The 17,336-nt window shown below is 69.1% G+C and overlaps 4 protein-coding genes across 8 annotated transcripts; all 4 read left to right on the top strand.

Annotated features, from left to right (window-relative positions):
* Positions 1-134: 134 nt before the first annotated feature.
* TMEM101 (transmembrane protein 101) lies at positions 135-2,707 on the top strand. The gene is made up of 4 exons (XM_085083285.1): positions 135-314; positions 1,334-1,514; positions 1,600-1,746; positions 2,158-2,707. Exons 1-4 carry the CDS (start codon positions 178-180, stop codon positions 2,464-2,466), a joined length of 774 nt encoding a protein of 257 aa, XP_084939411.1. The 5' UTR covers positions 135-177; the 3' UTR covers positions 2,467-2,707.
* Positions 2,708-3,922: 1,215 nt separating this feature from the next.
* On the top strand, positions 3,923-6,311 carry LOC146426782 (uncharacterized). Of its 2 annotated transcripts, none has more exons than XM_085083287.1 (4): positions 3,923-5,024; positions 5,464-5,642; positions 5,809-5,880; positions 6,047-6,311. In XM_085083287.1, the coding sequence occupies exons 1-4, from the start codon at positions 4,674-4,676 to the stop codon at positions 6,072-6,074; spliced, it is 630 nt and encodes a 209-aa protein (XP_084939413.1). In that variant the 5' UTR covers positions 3,923-4,673; the 3' UTR covers positions 6,075-6,311. The 2 variants fall into 2 exon arrangements, with proteins under 2 accessions (XP_084939413.1, XP_084939412.1); XM_085083286.1 differs by having other exon boundaries at positions 6,035-6,311.
* Positions 6,312-7,581: 1,270 nt separating this feature from the next.
* On the top strand, positions 7,582-9,263 carry LOC146426781 (pancreatic polypeptide-like). Its single transcript, XM_085083283.1, has 4 exons — positions 7,582-7,709; positions 8,338-8,518; positions 8,798-8,868; positions 9,150-9,263. The coding sequence occupies exons 2-3, from the start codon at positions 8,340-8,342 to the stop codon at positions 8,859-8,861; spliced, it is 243 nt and encodes an 80-aa protein (XP_084939409.1). The 5' UTR covers positions 7,582-7,709; positions 8,338-8,339; the 3' UTR covers positions 8,862-8,868; positions 9,150-9,263.
* A 212-nt stretch (positions 9,264-9,475) lies between these two features.
* On the top strand, positions 9,476-17,336 carry MPP2 (MAGUK p55 scaffold protein 2). Of its 4 annotated transcripts, none has more exons than XM_085083278.1 (12): positions 9,476-9,601; positions 11,454-11,572; positions 12,226-12,384; positions 12,555-12,704; positions 12,936-13,163; positions 14,074-14,205; positions 14,587-14,692; positions 15,005-15,073; positions 15,177-15,338; positions 15,841-16,043; positions 16,121-16,249; positions 16,370-17,336. In XM_085083278.1, the coding sequence occupies exons 1-12, from the start codon at positions 9,571-9,573 to the stop codon at positions 16,544-16,546; spliced, it is 1,665 nt and encodes a 554-aa protein (XP_084939404.1). In that variant the 5' UTR covers positions 9,476-9,570; the 3' UTR covers positions 16,547-17,336. The 4 variants fall into 4 exon arrangements, with proteins under 4 accessions (XP_084939404.1, XP_084939405.1, XP_084939406.1 ...); XM_085083279.1 differs by lacking the exon at positions 9,476-9,601 and adding an exon at positions 10,094-10,200; XM_085083280.1 differs by lacking the exon at positions 9,476-9,601 and adding an exon at positions 10,102-10,168.

The following is a 17,336-nucleotide window of genomic DNA, read 5'->3' as shown; positions in this document are numbered from 1 at the left end:
GGCTAGGTGGGCGTGGCTTTGGGGCGGGAAATGCTAATTAAGGGGGCGTGGCTTCAGATGATCCAATTAAAGGGGCGTGGCTTGTTGCGGGGGGCGTGGCTTCCAGGGCGGTGCTGATTGGTCCCCGGGCGCGAGGCGGCACTTCCGGTGCGGCACTTCCGGCGGGACGGCCCGGTAATGGCGGCGGGCCGCGGGTGGCGGCGGCGGGCGCTGCGCCTGCTCACGGCGGGCGGCGGCATCCTGCTCACCCGCTTCCCCTTCTGGCACTGCTTCAGCGGGCTGCTGCTGTGCGCGGAGCGCGCCGACCTGCGCCGGTGCGCGCCCGGGGCGGGGGATGGCACGGGGGGCTGGGAGTGGTCGTGAGGGGCTGAGGCCCGGCCGGGCCTGGCGGTGGCTGTGGGGCCTGGAGCTGGTGCGGGGCTGGGTGTGAGGGGGTCGGTGATTGTGGGGCCTGGAGATGGTGTGGGGCTCGGGGTGGTGGTGCGGGGCTGGGTGTGAGGGGGTCTGTGATTGTGGGGCCTGGAGCTGGTGTGGGGCTGGGTGTGAGGGGGTCTGTGATTGTGGGGTGGGTGGTGGGGGGGGGGTGGTGGTGTGGGGTGGGTGTGGGGGGTTGTGTTGTGGGGTGGGTGGTGTGGGGCGGGGAGGGTCACAGGTGGGTGGGTTTGTGGGTCCGTGAGGGTCTCGGGAGAGCCCTTTGGGTTTGGGGTCCTTAGGCTGCTGTGGCGCCGTGAGGACCTGGGGGAGGCCCGGGGGGATGTGGACTTGTGGCTGAGGGGTCTGAGAGTAGTTCTGGGGGGTCTCGGGCTGGGAGGACCTGCCGGTGTCCGTGGGGCTGGTGGGAAATTGGGTCAGTGTGGGGCACTAAGGGGTCCCTGGGTCAGTGTGGGGCACTAAGGGGTCCCTGGGTCAGTGTGGGGCACTAAGGGGTCCATGGGGCAGTTAAGGGGTCCCTGGGTCGGTGTGGGGCACTAAGGGGTCCATGGGGCAGTTAAGGGGTCCGTGGGGCACTAAGGGGTCCCTGGGTCGGTGTGGGGCACTAAGGGGTCCGTGGGGCAGTTAAGGGGTCTCTGGGTCGGTGTGGGGCAGTTAAGGGGTGAAAAGGGCAGTTCGAGCTTGGGGGGGCCCGGAGGGGCTGCCTGGGGCTGAGGGGTGACACAGCAGCGTTGGGGTCTCAAGGAGGGTCGGGGGGCTCTGGGGAAGGGGACAGAGGAGCAGCGCGGGGCACGGAGGGTCTCTGCGGGGCTGGCTGAGCGCCGTGGCCGCTCCATAACCCGCGGGAGGGTTCGGGGGGCTCGGGGCGAGTCCGGGGGTGCTGGAGCTGCCGTCCCCGCAGGAAGCCCGACATCCCGGTGCCCTACCTGTACGTGGACATGGGCGTGGCCGTGCTCTGCGCCAGCTTCATGTCGTTCGGGGTGAAGCGGCGCTGGTTCGCCCTGGGGGCAGCGCTGCAGCTGGCTGTGGCCACCTACGCCGCGCACGTCGGGGGACACGTCCACTACGGCGACTGGCTCAAGGTGAGACCCCCGCACAGCCCCCGGAGCCGGCCGGGCGGCCGCGGTGACAGCGGTGACAGCGGTGACAGTGGCGGTGGCCCCGCAGGTGAGGATGTACTCGCGCACCATCGCCATCATCGGCGGCTTCCTCATCCTGGCCAGCGGCGCCGGAGAGCTCTACCGGCAGAAACCGCGCAGCCGCTCGCTGCAGTCCACGGGACAGGTGTTCCTGGGCATCTACCTCATCTGCCAGGTAACGGGGACAGCTGGGGACACTGCCCTGCGGGAGGAGGCTTGGAACAGTGCCTGCAGTGCCACAAAGTGTCCCTGGTAGGAGCCTCAGGGGGTGTCACCTGTGCCACCACACCACCTTGTCCCCAGGGGAGAAACCTCGGGCAGCAGTTGTTTTTGGGGGAGGAGTCTTGGGTGATTGTTTCCAGTGTCACCAATGTCACCAGTGCCACCACACTGCATCCCCCAGGGTGGAACTCTCGTGCGAGTGTTCCCAGTGCCACCACTGCCACCACACTCCAGTCCCCCATTGTCCCCGAGGGACGAGTGCTGCCCTTAGCACCAGTGCCACCACTCTCCACACCCCGTCACCCCCAGAGCACACCCCTCCTGCCAGTGTCCCAGTGCCCCTTGTCCCCCCGTTGTCCCCCAGGCCTACTCCCTGCAGCACAGCACCGAGGACCGCCTGGCCTACCTGGACCACCTGCTGGGGGGTGAGCTGGCCCTGCAGCTGCTCTTCCTGCTCTACGGGCTGCTGGCGCTGGCGTTCCTGTCGGGGTATTACGTCAGGACAGCAGCCCAGGTGCTGGCCGTGCTGCTGCCCCTGGCCATCCTGCTCATCGATGGCAACCTGGGCTACTGGCACGCCCTGCGCCGCGTCGAGTTCTGGAACCAGATGAAGCTCATCGGCCAGAACGTTGGCATCTTCGGGGCTGTGGTGATCCTGGCCACGGATGGATGAGGGGAGAACGTGGGATGAACGGGGGAAACGGGGATGGAAGGGGTGGGAGGGGTTTTTTAAGGAGCGCCACTATTTATTTGTTGATTTTTTTTTTTGTGTTGTTTGTAAATATTTGATAATTTTGGCGGAGGATGGGTGGGGGTCGTGCCTGGGGGGTGGTGGCCACTGTGTGGCCAGGGCCCCTCTCCCTGCTGAGGGGTGTCACTGCTCCTCCCCCCAAAAAATGTATTTTTACTGATGAGCTGAGAAATCTTTAATGTCTCACCCTGGCTGTGCTCGGGGAGGGGCTGCAGCTTTGGGGGGCAAAACTGCTTTGGGGTCCTGGGGGGGAACTGCAATGAGGGGAATATTTTGTGGGGCAGAGCTCCTTCAGGGTGTGGGGTGGAGGGGCTGCTGCAGGGGAGCTGTTTTGGGGGAGCTTCATGGGGAGCCACTTTGGGGAACTGGTGGAGGGGCTGTGGGTGTTCTGTCTGGTGTCCTCCTGTCCCCATCCTGTCCCCGGGCTGTGTGTGTCCTCCCCCCGGGCTGGGCAGGTGTCCTTGTCCCCCCCCGGGCTGGGCAGGTGTCCTTGTCCCCTCCCCGTCCGGAAAAGCAAACAGGGCTGATAAGGGGCTTCCTCCGGGGGGCCCTAATGTGCCTCCGGCGGAACCAAAGCCATAAAACGCGCGCAGGCGGCAGAGCCCTGTTTGCTCCTGGGGGCCACCGGGGCTCCTCACCCCCCCCGGACCCCCCGGCGGCTCCAGCCAGGCGCCTTCGCCCCCAGACCCTCCTCTTCCTCCTCACTGCCCCTGGCGGGGTGGGGGCGTGCTGTGGGCACCCCCTGTCCTGTCCCCGTTGGGATGTCCCCTGTCCCCGGGGGGTGCAGCCCCTGCCCCCCCGCCGGCAGTGCCATCCTGTGACCTTTGGAAAATGTCTGTTTGCTGTCACTTGGGAGAAATGGGGCAGAAAGCTCCTGCCACCCCCCCCGAGTCCCCCCGCGGCTGCTGGGGGGGTGCTGAGGGCCACCCGCGCCCTGATCCCCTGTCTGTGACAACGCGGTGACACTGTCGCTGTGGTGGGGTCCCCGCGGACCCCAGGGTGGGGCAGATCCTCCCTCGGGACACTCCGGTGCGGGGGGGGCGGATCCAGCCCCGCTGCCTCAGTTTCCCCGGGCACGGGTCAGCTCCGGGGGTGTCCCGCAGCCCCCTCGGTCCCTCAGCCCCGCATGGACCGCGGGACGGGAGAGGTTGGGGGCTGCGGGGGCTGCTCCCCCTCCCAGGGCTGCCGTGAGCCCGGCGCCGCTCGGCCGGGACCCCCCGCCCGTGTCCCCGCAGCCCGGCGGGTGTCACAGCGCGGCCACGCCACGGGGGACAGCTCCTCCCGCTGCCACCAGCCGTGTCCCCGCCGCCGCTCGCCGGGGTGACAACCGGGGCAGGAGTGCGGAGCGCGTCCCCTCCGGCCGGCACCCTTCCGTGTCCCCTCCGGCCGGGCTGGTGGCACCCCACGGTGTCCCCACGAGCCGCGTCCCCTCCAGCCGAGCCCCTCTGCCCCGCCGGCCGGAGATGCGGCTGCGGCTGGGTGGGACCATCCCGGCGGTTTTGGGGACACTGTTCTGCCATCTCTCCCGGTCCCAGCACCCCCGCAGTGGCTTTGGTGGCCCCTGCCCGGCTGGCACGTCCCCGCCGCGTGCCGCCGTGCCTCAGTTTCCCCCGGAACCGGTGATTGCTCCTTAATGGTAAATCCATAACGGATTAATGTCGCCGCACGGGGGGCTGGAAAGGGCACCTCATCTGTCCTGGGCTGGTGACAGCGGTCGATGGCGGTGATGAGGGCTGCGGTGACAGGGCTGTGGTGGCGGCTTCGTGCTCTGTCTGGGGAAACTGAGGCAGCCGCGCTGTGGGTGTGTCTGTCCCCTCCACTGTCCCCCGTGGATGGCTTGTGCCAGGACGTGGGTTTTGTCCCTTGTGCCTTGTTTGTGTCCCTGGGTGTGGCCGATGTCCCTGTGTCCCACTGTCACATCCCGGGGCTGTCTCAGGGCCAGGTGTTTGTGCCATGGCTGTGTGTGACATCCGTGTCCATGTCCTGTGTCCCTGTGCCATGGCCGCGTGTGACATTCGTGTCCATTCCCTGTCTCCGTGCACCACGGCTGTGTGTCACATCCATGTCCCCGTGCTATGGCTGCCTGTCACACCTGTCATGTGCCATGGTGACATGTCACACCCGTGCCCATGTCCCATGCCCGTCTGGCATTGCCATGTCTGTGTCCTGTGGCCACACGCGTGTCCCCGTGTCCGTGTCCGTGTGTCCCACCCGCGCCCCCCACGCTCCATCCTGCCAGCCCCTCAGTGCCCCAGGCTGGGGGGGCTCTGCCGGGGGACAGTGACAAGGTGCTGGCACGTGTCCCCAGGCCGTGGCGGGGGGGCCGCAGGGTCCTGCGTGCCCGTGGGTCTGTCACGCGTGAGGGAGGAGCCAGCAGCTCCCCCCCAGGCTATAAAACCTCGGGCGGTGCAGGAGCCGCCGTGTCCCCGGCACTGTCACCCCACTGCCAGGCCCTACCTGTCACCTCTGCCTCCGCCATCGTGAGTGCAGGGACCGGGCTGGGGTCCCCGCGGGTCCCTGAGGGGAGGTGGCGACGCCGGGAGGGAGAATCACCTTGGGGACATGTGGGGTCCCTGGAGGGGAGGTGTCCCTTTGGGTGCACGTGGGTCTCTGGGGTCCTTTAGGGTGGGACAGCTGCCTTGGGGACACTGAGGGGGTGGAGGGCTCTCTGGGAAGATGTCCCCGTGGGGAGTGAAGATGTCCCTTGAGTGGGGCTGGGTCCCGGGTGGGGACGTAACAAACCCTTGGGGAGCTGGGGGTGTCCTGGAGATGTGACATTCCCACAGGCAGTGGGGACAGCTCAGGGGGTCTGGGTGGGGCAGAGCTGGGCTGGGGGGTCCCGAGGGTGACAGGGGGGGCCGGGGGCCATGGGGTGTCCCACCCGCAGCCACAGCCGCCCCTCGCCCCCGTCCCCCGCAGATGGTGACGTCCCCGCGGCCGTGGCGCGCGCTGGTGGCGATGTCCCTCTGCGCCCTGCTGTGCCTGGCGGCCGCGTACCCCCCGAAACCCGAGAGCCCCGGCGACGACGCGTCCCCCGAGGAGATGGCGCGGTACTTCTCGGCCCTTCGCCACTACATCAACCTGGTCACGCGGCAGAGGTGAGCGCGAGTGGGTGCTACACGCGTCCCTTTGGCACACGCGTCCCTTTGGCACACGCGTCCCTGTCCCCGCGCACACCCCTGGGCTCTGCTGCCGCGCCCGGCGGGTCCCCTTTGCACACCCGTGGAGTCCCCGTTGTTCACGCGAGTGCCCGGTGTCCCGCAGGTACGGGAAACGCGCCAGCCCCGGCGAGGCGGTGGCGGAGCTGCTCCTGGGCGCCGGCAGTGACAGGTCACGGTGAGTGTCCCTGTCGCTGTCCCCGTCCTGTCTCCATCGCCCTGCGGGCAGGGGCAGGGGCTGCACCCTCGCCCGCGCTCCGGGGTGGATGTCTCAGGGTTTTTTGGGGTCCCAGGGAGGTTTGGGGGTCTCGTTACCCCTAAACTCTCACCAGCTCTTCCCGCAGGTACGGAGATGACGACTCCTCGTGGTGACCACCCCGCCCAGCCCCCCTGTCCTCCCAAATCCTCCCCATCTCTCCAGGTCTCCCCAGGGGACCCAGGGCCAGCGCGGGACCCCCCGCTGGAGGGTCGGGGACCCCCAGAAGCCGGCCCGGGGGCGTCCCGCTGTCGGGGATGGCCCCGACCCCGTCCCCTCCCCACCGCTGTCGGGGTGTCCCGCGTGGTCCCTGCACGGCCCCGCAGCGACAATAAAGAACACGATCGTGGGCACGGCTGGGCGCTGCGTGTGCGGGGGGCACGGGGGGCGCGGGGGGCGCGGGGGGCCGGGAGGGGACCGCGGGGTGCAGAGGGGACGCAGAAGGGCAGGAGGGATTTGGGGTGGAGGGAGATGGAGAGGGGAGGGAGGGATGTGGGAGGAATTGAGGGGCGCAGGGAGGATGGGCGGGAGATGGAGGGGAGATGATGGAGGGCAGGGGAGGGCGAGGGAGGGATGGAGGGATGCAGGAGGGGTGCAGGAGGGGTGCAGGAGGGGTGCAGGAGGGTACAGGGGGACAGAGGGGTGAGGCCGGGGGGGAGGAACAAGGGACAGGGTGTGGGGGGCAGAGGGGTGGGGAGGGACGGAGGGGTGGAAGGAGGGGAAGAGAGTGGAAGGGGATGAGGGGTGGGAATTGTGGAGGAGAGGGTGAGGAGGGAAGGGTGGGAGTGGAGTGAGCTGGAGTGCTCTGGGTGTAGGGTGATGGGGGCACTGGAGGGGGATGCCAGTGGATGTGGGGGTGCGGGGGGGGGCTGTGTTAGGGCTGGAGGGCAGAGGGGACATTAGTGGGGTGCTGGGGTGAGCAGGGTGTGGGGTGCGCTGGGTGTGGGGTGCGCAGGGTGTGGGGTGCGCAGGGTGTGGGGTGCAGAGGGTGTGGGTTTCGCAGGGTGTGGGGTGCGCAGGGTGTGGGGTGCACTGGGTGTGGGGTGAGCAGGGTGTGGGGTGCGCAGGGTGTGGGGTGCACTGGCAGCGGTGCTGACACCATCTTGGGCACCCGTGTGAGGACTGCTGCCGTTGGGGGCTGTGCCGGCTCTGGGGGTCCCCTGCCCCTCTGTCCCCCACCTGGCCATGGTGGGAGCCCGGGGACAGCCCTGTCCCCATGGCCGCAGTGGGGGGTGGCTCTGTCCCCTCTGTTCCTCTGTCCCTCACCCCGACATTGCCTTCTTCGCCATCCCTCTGTTCTCCCACCCCCCTGATCCTCTGTCTGCCCCCTATTGTCCCTCTGTCACACTGCCCATCCCTCTGTCCACTCCTCCTGCCGCCCTTGCACCCCAACAGTCCCCCTGTCTGTCCCCTTCTAGTCCCTCTGTCACCACACGTGTCTCTTTGTCCCTTTGTGGGGCTGGACACTCATGTCCACATCCTGTCCCTTCCGGGACCCCCCAGCGAGGGGTCAAACATTAACCAGAGCTGTGCAGGGCCAGCTGTCCCTGTCACCCCCCACGATGGCCCCTGTCCCCCCTCCCGTCCGAGTGGGCACCTGGCCACAGGTGCTGCGTGGCAGGGTGACATCAGCAGGGGACAGGGGGATATAAGGGCCAGCAGGGCAGTGGCAGCGGAGGCACCAAGGACCCGGCGTGTCAGGCAGTGTCCCCTCGTGTCGCCGCGTCCCCGTGTCCCCACCGAGGAAGAAGGTGAGTGGGGATGGGAGGCTGCGGGGAGCGTGAGCAGAGAGCGGGTGTGTGACAGACGGGGTGTGCAAGGGACAGGGCTGTGACTGTGCGTGTGACATGCGTGTGCAGTGCTCGTGCAGGTGTGGGACACGGGGTGTGCCATGGGAGTGTGCTGGTGTGTATGCAGGTGTGTGCAGGTGTGTACAGGTGTGTACAGGTGTGTGCGGCTGTGTGCAGGTGAGTGTACAGGTGTGTGCAGGTGTGTACAGGTGTGTGCACAGGTGTGTACAGGTGTGTGCAGGTGCACGCAGGTGTGTGCGGGTGTGTGCAGGTGAATGTACAGGTGTGTGCAGGTGTGTGTACAGGTGAGTGTACAGGTGTGTACAGGTGAGTGTAGATGTGTGCAGGTGTGTACAGGTGTGTACAGGTGAGTGTACAGGTGTGTGCATGGGAGTGTACAGGTGTGTGCAGATGTGTGCAGGTGTGTACAGGAGTGCGCAGGTGCGTGTACAGGTGAGTGTACAAGTGTGTACAGGTGAGTGTGCACATAGGGGTATACAGGTCTGTCTGTGCTCGCGGTGCCATGTTCCCACCCGTGTGTGTCTCGTGCGCGGTGCACACGCGTGTGACCGCCGTGTCCCTGATGCAGCCATGGCCCCGCGCTGGCCGCCGCTGCTGTTGGTGGCCTGCGCTGTGGTGGCGCTGCTGCCGCTGTGTCCCCGCGCTGCCCCCGCGCAGCCCACCTACCCTGGGGACGACGCGCCCGTGGAGGACCTGCTGCGCTTCTACAACGACCTGCAGCAGTACCTGAACGTCGTGACGCGCCCGAGGTGAGCGGGGCTGGGGGTCGCGATGTGCTCCCTATCGCGACATGCTGCCCATCGTGATGTGTTCCCTATCGCGACATGCTGCCCATCGTGACGTGCTCTCTGTCACGACATGCTGCCCGTCGTGATGTGCTCCCCATCCCCACGCGCTCGCACCATGATGTGCTTCCCGTCATGACACGCTTCCCCTCTCAATGCTCTCCCCATCGCGACACACTCTCCGCCGTGTCCCCTGTCACATCGTGCCCCCGCGCCGCTGTCCCATAACGTGTCCCGTTGCAGGTACGGGAAGCGGGCAGGCGGGAGAGCCCCGGGCGAGGAGCCGCTGGGCGCCCCGGGGTGCTGAGCGCCAGGTGAGGGGTGCGGGGGGGTGTGGGGACCCCCAGTGTCCCCTCCGGCCTCAGTGTCCCCAACGGGGACAGCCTGGGGGAAGGGGGAACTCTGGGCGGTGCACAGGGCTGGGGGGATTCGGGGGGAGGCCCTGCGGGGTGCAAGGTGGGGGACATGGGACATGGGGGCGCTCTGAGGGTGTCAGGGTGGGGGATCCGGGGGGATCGGGGGGCTCTGTGGGGAAGGGGACACAGGGTTGGGGCACCTGCGGGGTCCCGGGGTGTGACCATCCGTCCCATCGCAGGGACACCGCCGGGGACGAGCGGGTGAAGGAGCCCCGGAGGAACAGCCCCCCGACCCCGCCGGAGCCAACCGCGGGGCTGGGAAAGACCCCCCAGCAATAAACCCCCTGCAGCCACCGCCTGTCCTGCCTCTGCCTGCTGGGGACACTGGGGACACCGGGGCTGGGGGCACTGGGGACACTGGGGACACCGGGGCGCTGAGGGTGTTGGGGACAGCGGTGCTGCTGTGCTGTGGACGTTGGCGCTGCTGCGACTGGGGACACTGGCGGCACTGGGGAGAAAGGAGGTGCTGGCCCTGGGGACACCGAGCGGCTGGGCTGGGGACACTGGGGGTGCTGGCACGGTGGACACGCCTACACGGCAGTCCCTGTCGCTGTCCCGTCCGGTCGGTGCCAGTCGCGCGTGTCCCGCAGCCCCGCCGCGATGCCGGCGGCCGCGCTCGCCTCGGTCACGGGTGAGTGTGCCCCGGGTGGGGCTTGCACCCTCACACGCGCGTGCAAACACCCCCCGAGCACGGGTGAGGGTGGGGGGCTCGGGCGGGGGTCACAGGGCGCGCGTGCGTGGGGCTGTGGGCGCGGGTCGGGCACGCGCGGGGCTCACCCGGGCTTGGCACACGCGTGTGCAAGGGGGGAGTCCTTCCTGTGGGGGTGGGCGCTGCGGGAGGGGGGCGAGTGTGCGCCCGGCTGTGCGTGGGTGCGTGTGCAAGTGCGGGTGCGATCGGGGTGCGTGTGCGATCGGGATGCGTGTGCGATCGGGGTGCGTGTGCGTGTGCAGGTGCGTGTGCGATCGGGGTGCGTGTGCAGGTGTGTGTGCGATCGGGGTGCGTGTGCAATCGGGGTGAGTGTGCAGGTGCGTGTGCGATCGGGGTGCGTGTGTGTGTGCATTGCACACGAGTGCAGCGCGGCCCCTTTAAATCCGCGCTCCCGCCCCCCCTCCCGCCGCCCCCTTAAAGGGGCCGAGCCCCCGCCGTCCCCCTCCCCACGCCGCGGGACGCTGCGGGGGGATCCCACCCGTGAGCGGGGCGGGTGTGCAAGCGCGGGTGTGCAAGCGCGGGTGAGCGGGCACGCGCGGGGAGCGCGCGCGCGCGATGGGAGGGTGCCGCGGGGAGCGCGCCCGCGGGTTTGCACGCGAGCGGGAGCGCGCGTGGGGGATGCTCGTGGGCGCGCACGGGATCGCGCGTGCACGGGGGCGCGCGTGTCAGCGCGGGTGCGCGCGCTCGCGTGCGCTGTGCCGGCGTGCAGCCTTTTTGGGGGGGTACGTGCGTCCGCACACGCGCGTGAGCGCGCTCAGCTGGTTTGCACGCGTGGGTGCTCATGTGCGCGTGCAAACGCGTGAGATGCGCGTGCACGAGCCGTGCCCGCGCGTGTGAGCTCGCGGCGCGCCCCCCCCGCCCCCTCCTCGCCGGCGGGTGTGCAAAGCGCTCTGAGCGTGCCCGGTGCACGCGCGCGGGCCAGGCGGGGGGCGCGGGGCCGGCGCGGGTGGGAGCCCCACGCGGGGCCGGGGGGTTGCGGGGGGGCGGCGGTACCCGGATCTGGGGCGGGGGAGCCCGGCGGCCCCGCAGCCATGAGCCGCCCCGGCCGAGGGTCCCCGCAGCCCAGCCCGGGCTCCACCCGCGACCCCCCGGGACCCCCAGGTACGGGAGGGGGTGGGGGGCGCGGGGCGATGCCACGCGGGGGGGTTGGTGATGCCGCTCGGGGGGAGGCGTGGGGTGGGGATGCGGTGGGGGACGAGACGGGCGGAGGGAGATGGGGGGAGGTTCGGGGGAGGCTGTGACCCCCCTCGATGGGGGGCTGATGGATGTCCCCCCTGCGCCCCCCCGGCCGCGCCGCGATCGTCCCCCGCCATTGCAGCGCAGCCGCGCAGCCGCTCCCGCCCCCGCGGCCCCGGATGCGGCCCCCCCTCAATTGCAGGGCCCCCCATCGCATCGCCCCCCCTTCTCATCGCCCCCAAATCGCGTCACCCCCCTGCCATTGCCCCCCCATCGCATCCCCCCCCATCGCGTCACCCCCCTGCCGCCCCCTCCCCTCGCACGGCGCTCCGGGGGGCTTTGGACTCCAGGGTGACAATTTGGGAGGGGGAGGAACAGCGTTTGTCCCTCGGCTTGCACGAGGAGGGGACATTTCCGCGCTCCCGGAGGCCCCCGACACTTGTCCCCATAAACGGGGGGCTCAGCGGTGACAGTGACAGGAATGGGGGGGCGCGAGCACCGCCGGCTGCACTTTCACCCACATTGCTGCTCGTCCTCCCCACGCCGTGTCCCCGCCGTGTCCCTGTGTGTGTCGCGTCCCCCCCCCGCCCCTCCCCAGCCATGCAGAAGGTCCTGGACAACCTGATGGGGCTCCCGGGGACCCCGGGGGTGGCCGACCTTGACCTCATCTTCCTCCGCGGCATCATGGAGAGCCCCATCGTCCGCTCGCTGGCCAAGGTACGGCGGCACGGGGACACGCGTGTCCCCGCGGGACCCCCGGGCGGCGTGGGGTGTGACCCGCGTGGGAGTGTGCGTGTGCACGGGTGTGGATGTGCGCTTGCACACGCGTGTGTGCAGGGAGCTGCAGCGTGTGTGTGTGTGTGTGTGTGTGTGTGTGTGTGTGTGTGTGTGTGTGTGTCACCTCCTGGGGGTCCCTCTGCCCTACACCCAGCGGTTCCCAATCCCCCCAGCTCCTGGGGGTCCCTAATCCCCCCCAGCACCCCCATATCCCTCATCCCCTCTGTCCCCGGGGATCCCTAAGCCCCCCGGCCCTGAGCGTCCCTAACAACCCAGCTGTCCCCAACCCCTGGTCCTTTCGGGGACCCTAAACTCCCCCATTTAGGTCCGTAAGCCCCTTGGCCCCTCCAAGTGTCCCTAATCCCCCCTTCCCCCACAGAGGTCCCTCATCCCCTCTGCATCAGGGGGTCCCTAATCCCCCCGGGGGTCTCTAATTCCCTCCCGGGGGTTTTTGACATCCTTTCCCACCCGGGAATCCCTGATTCTCTCAACTCCTGGAGGTCCCTAATTCCCCCTGGGATCCCTAATCCCCCAGCCCATGGGGGTCTCCGCCCTCACCCGCTTGTCCCCGGGGGTCCCCCGGGTGTCCCCAGGCGCACGAGCGGCTGGAGGAGCGGAAGCTGGAGGCGGTGCGCGGCGACAACCTGGCGCTGGTGCAGGAGATCCTGCGGGACATCGGGCGCCTGGCGCGGCCCGACGCGCAGGGAGCGGCGGCGGAGCTGGCCCGGATCCTGCGGGAACCGCACTTCCAGGTGCGTGGGACACGCGTGGGACCCCCGCTGCACCGGGGCCGTGTGACACGCGCGTGTGTGGCGTGCTGGGGGACGTGGCGCGGCCGGGACCCCCTTCCCGTGCTGGGGGATGTGACACGCGTGTGCCAGGTGTGTGGGACGCGGGGGTGACACCACCCCGTGTGTCCCAGTCGCTGCTGGAGACCCACGACTCGGTGGCTGCCAAGAGTTACGATCCCCCCCCGAGCAGCCCCGGCCCGGAGCTGTCCCTGGGGTCCCAGCCGGTGCCCCCCGACGCCGTGCGCATGGTGGGAATCCGCAAGGCAGCCGGGGAGAACCTGGTGAGCGCGGCCGGGGAGACAGGAGGGGCTGGGGGGGACAGGGACATTGTGGGGGGCAGTGGGACATTGTGGGGGGCAGCGGGTGCTGCGGGAGGGTCGGGGGTGACGGCGATGCTGGGACATTTTGGGGTGCGGGGGGTTTTTGGGGTGCTGGGGTCATAGCGGGCTGCCTGCCGGGTGCCGGGTGGGTGTCACCGCTGCTGCGGGGGCTGAGCGGGGCTGTCCCCTCAGGGGGTGACGTTCCGCGTGGAGCGGGGGGAGCTGGTGATCGCCCGCATCCTGCACGGGGGGATGGTGGCGCAGCAGGGGCTGCTGCACGTGGGGGATGTGATCCGCGAGGTCAACGGGCGCGAGGTGGGCAGCGACCCGCGCGCGCTGCAGGACAGCCTGCGACACGCCAGCGGCAGCGTCGTGCTCAAGATCCTGCCCAGCTACCAGGAGCCGCACCCGCCCCGCCAGGTACCGCGGCGTGTCCCGCATCGAACCGCGCATCGAACCGCGCATCGAACCGCGCATCGAACCGCGCATCGAACCGCGCATCCCGCTTCTCACCCCGCCCCGCATCCCGCCGGGTACCCCCGCTGCATCCCACCTGCATCCCGCAATCACAGCTCCCCCTGCTCTGTGCCTGTCCCCATCTCTGTGTCCCCATCTCTGTGTCACCTTCCCTGTGTCGTCCCCTGAACCTCACCATCCCCTGTCCCCCTGTCCCCCTGTCCCCCTGTCCCCCTGTCCCCCTGTCCCCCTGTCCCCCCGTCCGTGCCACGTGCCCCGTGGCTGGTGGGACCCCCGTGTCCCCCCACTGCTCTCCCTGCCTTGTCCCCGTCGCTGTCCCCACACAGGACGCGGCTGCCGGCTGGCAAAGGGTGTCCTGTGCTGCTCCTCCCCGCTCCGTGCCAGCCATCCCCGTCTCCGAGGGGACAAAGCAGCGCTGTCCCCGCGTGGGCTGTCCCCGCGTGGGCCGTCCCCGCGCCGCTCCGCTGCCGCCAGCGCCGTGTCCCGTGTGCCACACGCCCGTGTGTCCCCGCACGTCCCCATGTGCGCCATCGCGGGCGCGGCGCTGGCGGCGCTGGGCACCCTCGTGTGCCTGAGCGTGGCCGTGGGGCTGTGCCTGGGGGTCGCCGTGGTGGTCGCGTGGGGCGCGGCGGCGGCGGCAGGAGCTCTCTGCGTGTGCGCGGGGGCCGTGCGGGGCTGGCTGCGCCGGGCGCGGGGGGGACACCCCGGCGGGGACAGCTCCTAGCGGGGGACACGCGTGACACAGATCCCGCGTGTCCCCCCCTCGCCCTGGGGACACTGAGGCACCGGGCGGCGGCACAGGCGGTGCGGAGGGGGGATCTCGGGGTCACCCCCTGAACCCGCCTGTCCCCAGGTGTTTGTCAAGTGTCACTTCGACTACGACCCGGCCACCGACAGCCTGATCCCCTGCAAGGAGGCCGGGCTCAAGTTCATGGCCGGGGACCTGCTGCAGATCGTCAACCAGGATGACCCCAACTGGTGGCAGGTCAGGGGGGCCTGGAGGGGTGGCCTGGGGGGGTCGTGGCACTTTGAGCCCCTCCTGGGCGAGGAGGGTGGGAGGTTCTGGGGGAGATCAAGGGGTCCCTGTGGGCTTGGGGGCTGCCTGGGAGAGTCCCTGTAGCTCGGGGGTGTCCGTGGAGCTGGGGGGAGTTATTTGGGAATTGGGGAAATCCCTGGAGCAGGAGAGTCCCTGTGTGGATTGGGGATCCCTGGAAATTTGGGAATTTCCCAGATCTAGGGAGGTTCCTTGTGGATCTTGAGGGGTCCCGGAGCTGGGGGTGTTCCCCGTGGGGTCGGAGGGGTCTCTGGAGCTCAGAGGGGTCCCGGTGGGGCTGGGGGGTCCCCACGAGTGTCTCTGTGTCCCCAGGCGTGCCACGTGGAGGGTGGCAGCGCGGGGCTGGTGCCCAGCCAGCTGCTGGAGGAGAAGCGCAAGGCCTTCGTCAAGCGGGACGGGGAGGTGGCGCCGACGTCGGGTAGGGGACATCGGCCTGGCCTCGGGGGACACGGCTGTGGGGGCGGCGGTCGGAGGGGACAGTACAGCGGGTCCCCTGCGCCCTGTGGCAATGTCCCCATTTCCCCAGGGTTCTGTCCCCACGGCATTGTCACTGCAGCAATTCCCCAGTTCTCACAGTGATGTCCCCGATTCCCAGGGTGATGTCCCCGTGGCACTGCCCCTGCGGAAGGTCCCAGCTCCTGTGGCCGTGTCCCCGTGCCACGGTGCTGTCCCTGTCCCTGTCCCTGTCCCTGTCCCCGTCCCCAGCTCAGCCAGCCCCTTGCCCTCGCAGGCGCCCTGTGCGGCAGCCTCAGCGGCAAGAGGAAGAAGAGGATGATGTACCTGACGACGAAGAACGCCGGTGAGTGTCGCAGGGCATTCCCGCGGGGCAGCGGCGGTGGCAGCCGCTGGGACAGAGTGTCCCGGGTCCCCACGGCCGGGTGCCAGCCCTGTCCCTCGCCCAGAGTTCGACCGGCACGAGCTGCTGATCTACGAGGAGGTGGCGCGGATGCCACCGTTCCGCCGGAAAACGCTGGTGCTGATCGGGGCGCAGGGCGTGGGGCGCCGCAGCCTCAAGAACAAGCTCATCATGTCCGACCAGGCGCGCTACGGCACCACCATCCCCTGTGAGTGTCCCCTGCGATCATCCCTGTCCCCTGTGATCATCCCTGTCCCCTGTGATCATCCCTGTCCCCTGCGAACATCCCTGTCCCCTGTGAGTGTCCCCTGGGAACATCCCTGTCCCCTGCGAACATCCCTGTCCCCTGTGATCATCCCTGTCCCCTGCGAACATCCCTGTCCCCTGCGAACATCTCTGTCCCCTGTGATCATCCCTGTCCCCTGCGATCATCCCTGTCCCCTGCGAACATCTCTGTCCCCTGTGATCATCCCTGTCCCCGCCCGCATCCCTGTCCCCTGTGATCATCCCCGTTCCCAGTGATCATTTCTGTCCCCTGTGAGTGTCCCCTGTGATCATCCCTGTCTCCTGTGATCATCCCTGTCCCCGCCGGCATTATCTCTGTCCCCTGCGAACATCTCTGTCCCCGCTATCATCCGTGTCCCCTGTGATCGTCCCCGGGACGGGACTCCCGGCCGGGCGGGTGTCACTCAGGTCCCCCCCGGTGGCAGACACGTCCCGGAAGCCGAAGGACAGCGAGCGGGACGGGCAGGGCTACCGCTTCGTGTCGCGGGGCGAGATGGAGGCTGACATCAAGGCGGGGCGCTACCTGGAGCACGGCGAGTACGAGGGCAACCTGTACGGCACCAGGATCGACTCCATCCGCGCCGTGGTGGAGGCGGGCAAGATGTGCATCCTGGACGTCAACCCGCAGGTAGGGGACGCGGCCAGGGGGACAGGGACAGCCCGGAGCCCCCGGCCGGGGGGCTGAGCGCTGTCCCGCCCGCGCAGGCCGTGAAGGTGCTGAGAACGGCGGAGTTCGTGCCCTACGTGGTGTTCATCGAGGCCCCCGGGCCCGAGAGGCTGCGAGCCATGAACCGCGCGGCCCTGGAGAGCGGCGTGGCCACCAAACAGCTCACGGTGGGAGTCCGAGGGGACGGGGAAACTGAGGCAGGCTTGGGGGGCAGGAGGAGGACTCACAGTGGGTGTCCCCCTGCCACGCTGGGGGTTCTGGGGTGACCGAGGCAGTTTTGGGGACAGGAGGCAGACGCCCAGCGCACGGTGGAGGAGAGCAATCGCATCCAGCGCGGCTACGGGCACTACTTCGACCTGAGCCTGACCAACGACGACCTGGAGCGAACCTTCGGGCGGCTCCGCGAGGCCATGGACCACCTGCGCGTGCAGCCCCAGTGGGTCCCTGTCACCTGGGTCTATTAGTGACCCCAAAACCCTCCCCTCCGCCCCCCAGCCCACCCAGGCGGGCTGGGGGGGCGCGGGGAGGTCTGTGCCTCACTCACTGGTGTGATGAGCTGGTCGTGCTCAGCCCCGCGGGGGTCTCTCTGCAGAGCCCCCCAGCTCAGGCCTGACCCCTCTGTCCCCTCTAGCTAGCCCCAGATTTGGGGGGCAGAAGCAGCCAGGGGGGTCCCTTGGGGGGCACAGCCCCCCCGCCGTGCCCAGCACCCACACAGCTGAGTCACTGCCACAACCTCGCCCCCTCCCCGAATTACCCCGGGGACATGGGGACAAGGGGGTTCCCCCGCCCCTTGTAGCCCCCTGACTCAGTTTCCCCATGGGGAAGCCCCGGGGTTGGGGATGGGGGCTGCGGGATTTGGGGGGTCTCACCCTGAAGCTGCAGTGGCCCCGCGTGTCCCCCCTGCCCCCCAGGCCACCCCTTTTCCCTTTCCAGGGTGGGGGTCCCTCACTGTCCCTTGTGTCCCCTGTCACCCCTTCCCAGGTAGCAATAACTCCCTCCCCGTGCCCTGTAATTAACCCTCTATTAACCCCTAATTGACCTTGTAATTAACCCTGTAATTAACCCAGTGGGGGGCTGTGGCTGGGGACTCGCCGCGGGGATCTGGGGTGGTGACATGGGGTGTCCCCAAGGGACAGGGACTCGGGGTGTCCCTCCTGCCCAGGGTCCCCACCCCGTGTCCCCCCCAAGTCCCTGTCCCCAGTTGCTCCTTTTTGGTACTTTGCTGTGAATTTTATTAAAGGAGAGAAAAATGGT

This window comes from Lichenostomus cassidix, chromosome 27 (assembly GCF_008360975.1).
Source record: "Lichenostomus cassidix isolate B80296 chromosome 27, HeHo_3.0, whole genome shotgun sequence".
Lineage (NCBI taxonomy): Eukaryota > Metazoa > Chordata > Aves > Passeriformes > Meliphagidae > Lichenostomus > Lichenostomus cassidix.
This window is presented reverse-complemented; position numbering and strand designations above follow the sequence as displayed.